At 52.3% G+C, this 4,168-nt stretch overlaps 1 protein-coding gene across 1 annotated transcript; it reads left to right on the top strand.

Moving 5' to 3' along the window:
* Positions 1-683: 683 nt before the first annotated feature.
* On the top strand, positions 684-3,649 carry LOC131215651 (ecdysone receptor-like). Its single transcript, XM_058210045.1, has 4 exons — positions 684-1,184; positions 1,254-1,525; positions 3,399-3,571; positions 3,630-3,649. The coding sequence occupies exons 1-4, from the start codon at positions 684-686 to the stop codon at positions 3,647-3,649; spliced, it is 966 nt and encodes a 321-aa protein (XP_058066028.1).
* Positions 3,650-4,168: the final 519 nt, after the last annotated feature.

The following is a 4,168-nucleotide window of genomic DNA, read 5'->3' as shown; positions in this document are numbered from 1 at the left end:
TCGATAGTTTAAAATCCAAACACTAGATGGACATCCTTATCCAATCGATACATTTATTGTTACCTAAACTAACCTCTCATCCTTATCCCCTTCTTCCAGATCGTGCCACTTGAAGGAAGGCCGCGCCGCGTACCCGGCATCATCTGCGCCATGCACGGCGAAAGGATGGTTCCATTCCGCGAGACGGCAAATCGTACGGTACCGACGAACGGGATCTCCGCTCAAAAGGACCCCAACAGCCGCAGTGACCCATGCGAAGGTCCCACCATCACGAGGCCCAAGCTGGTGCTGGGTGACAAATGAATCGTCGTTCCCTGCCTGGCCGCACATTCCTGGTTGCCATTTGGTGGAGCCCATCAAAATTGTCGAGGCGGCCGCCGAGTCCGAGGAAGCCCTCGTCCGGGGAAGGACGTTCGCAACGAAGTGCAATACAGAGACCCCAATGGATAATCAGCCACTCTCCATGATATTAGTTAGTAGCCTGTAAAAAGTGTCCAATCCGGTGTGAAATGCGGAGAACGCGAATCTCGCACGAACGTTAGAATCTCGCGCCGTTCTTGGAAGAATCTACTTTATTTTTGCGAACAGAAAGTGTCAAGTGGAGGACGGTGGCGCTCGCAAGCAAGCGGTTCCTCTCTAGCATCTCCCGATTACCGTTCCCCACCGTTCTGTGCCGGTCGGTCATGTACCGTGTCAATATCGTCAGCACAAATCCGAGCGTGACCGCGAGCAGCAGCAGCAGCAGCATTGGCAGTGGAAGTAGCAGTGGAAGCAGGAGTGGCGTGACCGTTACCAGCAACCTGATTGTGCAGCAACCTGGGGCCCAGATCCTGGGAATTGCCGCCGGTGGCAGCGTCAGCACGATCCTGGCCGGCCAGCAGCAGCAGGCAGCGGCCAGTGCCCTCCCGATCGGCACGGTGGTCAGCATCCAGCCGCAGCACCAGCAACAGCCTGGGTCGGGCTCAGCGCAGCAGCAGGTGGTGCCGACGACGGCGATCATCGGACTGACCGCCGGGACGCTGAACGCGCTGAATGTGGCGAACGCGACCCGCGTCGCCGGAAGCTGCACGATTGCGGGGCTAGCGAGCGGCGGGGCCACGATCACGCCGGTCACACCGGCCACCGTTGCCGCTGCCACCACCACGTCCAGCCACCAGCTGCTGAAGGCGGCCGCGGCGGCGGCGGCAGCGGCCGCCACCGGCAACAACAACAGCATCAGCATCCTGAAGATCGGCGATGACATTATGCTGAAGGCGGTCAAGGTGGAACCCGTGCCAAGTGACACGGGTGGTGGTGGTGGCGGTGGAGGAACGGCCGCCACCACCCTCGTTTCGATGCCTTCCACCACCACCAACGCCAGCACCGGGAACTCGGGTGGTGGGGCCAGCACTACCTCGTCCTCGGCAGTGGCCCTGCCGGTTGCAGTCACTGCCAACGCGACCACCCTGACCGTGACATCCGTACTGCCCGCTGCGGCCAGCGGCAACGGTCACGTTGTCTTCGGAGGCAAGCGGAGACACGAAAGGTTAGTGTCGGACCACCGCTCTATTGTTTCCGGTGGAAGATAGACTTTATACGGATTAAAGGGGGTTCTTCCGTAGACGGCGCACAGATCGATAAAGATCCGAGATTCCAAGCCAGATGCGGTGAATTTAAAGTGCAGCAAGATTGTAGACCCATTTCATTATTGAAGCCCTCTTTCGCCTTTAGATTTTGTATTTATCCTTTTTGTTCTGATCGGAGTAAAATCCTTCTAACGAGAAGATGTTTGCCCTCCCAGCAAACAAGCGCAACAAAGACGCTATGGTCTTTTGCCGGCCGATTGTTTACTTCCAAATTTAATTAGCCAGACACACACGGTAAATATCGGTCCAAGGCTTCTCGCTGCCGCTCCAGACAGAGCCTGGCCCTAACCACAGACAATATTTCTGACCTCGGACCTGGGACGGGGATTGTGCAGGGAAGTGCGTCATCGTGGCGTTATGTGAAGGAGGGTATGTCTGGCAATCGCCTAGAGTGTGCCATTGCATGTGGGTGTGTCCGTGTCCGTCTGTCTGCCGTCTGTGACCTATTTTGCTGTTGATTCTTTTTTCTTTGCTTCCTCGGGCAGTTATGCTTTGTGCTGGACGATAAGGAGACACGCCGAGCCGAGGGGTTTGGATAAGAGGGAGGCCCTTGGGAGAGTCCGTCAGGGAGAAAATCCCATTTGGCGGAGGTCTCAATTAGTTGATGAAGCGCACCTGTGCAACATTTAAATAAACCCTTTCGGAGTAAGGAACCTGCAATTATCTCTGTTGACACACAAATCCAGACAGATAGTGGGTTTTGTGTAAACCGTTTTTTTTTTGCACATGCTAAAAATGGTCCGATAAACCCAGTGGAGGTTAGATTAATGCCTACCTCAAGGCCACCAGGCGAAGCTCAGTTTTGCGATTAAAGGGCACCGTGAGCTGGAGCTGATGTCGTCACGGTTAGCCCCAGATGTGCTCCGGATGACGATGGCTGGAAGCGAATCAGTGATAACAACCTATGTACAGTGACGGTCTGTGAGATAAATAGAAGAAAGGCGGAAAACGATAATCAAACCAACATAAAAACTGCCAGACAGCGGCGGACGCCACGCGATAAGGTGTGGAGCAAGCAAAAAAAGGAAAATTATAATAATAAACTCGTCTTCGACCGTTTCTGGCACACACAGCAGACTATCTAATAATGGGAACATTCTCCACATGGGCGGGTGGTAGACCACCCACCCACCTGCGCCGACCCAGACAGACCTGGAAATTACCTTGGGAAAGGTCGTGGACCGTTTGTCTGGGTCATTCGCTCATGTGCCTGTGCGCTTCATGTGAAGGTTGAGAGCACCGTTATTACCGACGTAAGCTGTTGCTTGGGATCCTCGCCCGGGTCTCGTCGGGTTCGGGTTTTTATGTGTCGCGTCTGAAAAAAAGATTTCGTGACCAGGAAAAAAACGAGAGTTTGGAGAAAATTCGGTTCACAACAATCGTCTTTGGTCGTACGGGTTGTCTGGGATGAGATAGTCTTTGGCGTGGTCTCCAACAACTAGGACACTGTTGGGAAGTGCAAACTGGTCGTTAGCCTCATTTTCGATGACGACTGTTAGTTGCAAATTGCGCGAGGCTCAATCCTCGCGCCAAGGTTGCGATTTTCTGGCACTAACATGGTCTCGTTTAGCAACTTTTGGTGGTGATGCTCTTTGTGAGCTAGAAAGGCGATTTTACACCGGTCGGTTATATACCGAACATTTTATTGTTTTGCTCCTCTCCTGTTTTACACGATGTTTGACGAGTTGTTAGCCTTAAGCCATATTAAGTTTATTTCTGTAAGCTTTCAACAGTTTATGAATTGCATAACATTTTTGTTCTTCCTCTTTTCAGCAACGAAGAATGGATATCCTCACCTAGTCCGGGCAGCGTGCAAGGATCCGCGCCGCCACTGAGCCCGTCGCCGGGCTCGCAAAGTCACACCTACACCACCACCATGTCCAACGGATACTCTTCGCCGATGTCCACCGGCAGCTACGACCCGTACAGTCCGAATGGGAAGATGGGTAAGTTCGGTGCTCCTTACGCTATTCTAAGTTCTGCGTTCTTGATCGTGCGTACAAGCGCCCCCCGGTGCCGAGTAGCGGAAGCACTGGAATACTTTCCATTTCACATTCAGATGGCGCCACCGTCGCGTGGCTCGATCGCGATCAGTTCGAAGAACATTTATTTTAGTAACAATATTGATGAAAACATCCTTTGAAATAAGTTAATACAACCATGAACATATTAATACATTCCTTATGAATCCATTTATTGCCCCAGTCGTGACCAGCCTTGATTGAAAACTGGCCTTGATTTTGATCCTGTGAGTTGCATTCGTATCGATTACACATGAAGGAGGTGTTTGCGTTCGCCCATGCGCTGCTACAAAGTGTAATTTTAATTCATATTTTTCATGACCATGGAAACAACCGGCGAACGTAACCGAATATTTACTATTGCGTCTGTTCCTTTATGATCCTTCCAAGTTCGTGTGCAGTTCTGCTTCCTGCCCACGAATGGCACGCAATACCCTGGCGACCGCAATTGTGCTATTTTCAGGCTGACCACGACGAACTACGTAAGGGTTCCAAGGGTTTGTTGGTTCACCATCACGACGC

Source organism: Anopheles bellator, chromosome 1 (assembly GCF_943735745.2).
Source record: "Anopheles bellator chromosome 1, idAnoBellAS_SP24_06.2, whole genome shotgun sequence".
NCBI classification, from domain to species: Eukaryota; Metazoa; Arthropoda; class Insecta; order Diptera; family Culicidae; genus Anopheles; species Anopheles bellator.
The sequence above is the reverse complement of the archived record's forward strand: the minus strand, read 5'-3'. Positions and strand labels throughout refer to the sequence as shown.

What these genes read in the sequence shown, in the direction of transcription:
- LOC131215651 (XM_058210045.1), top strand. Translation starts at nt 684, where the DNA reads ATGTACCGTGTCAATATCGTCAGCACAAATCCGAGCGTGACCGCGAGC. An exon ending in GGCAAGCGGAGACACGAAAG is followed by an intron (nt 1,526 to 3,398) that starts GTTAGTGTCGGA and finishes TCCTCTTTTCAG; the next exon opens with CAACGAAGAATGGATATCCT. An exon ending in CAGTCCGAATGGGAAGATGG is followed by an intron (nt 3,572 to 3,629) that starts GTAAGTTCGGTG and finishes CGTGCGTACAAG; the next exon opens with CGCCCCCCGGTGCCGAGTAG.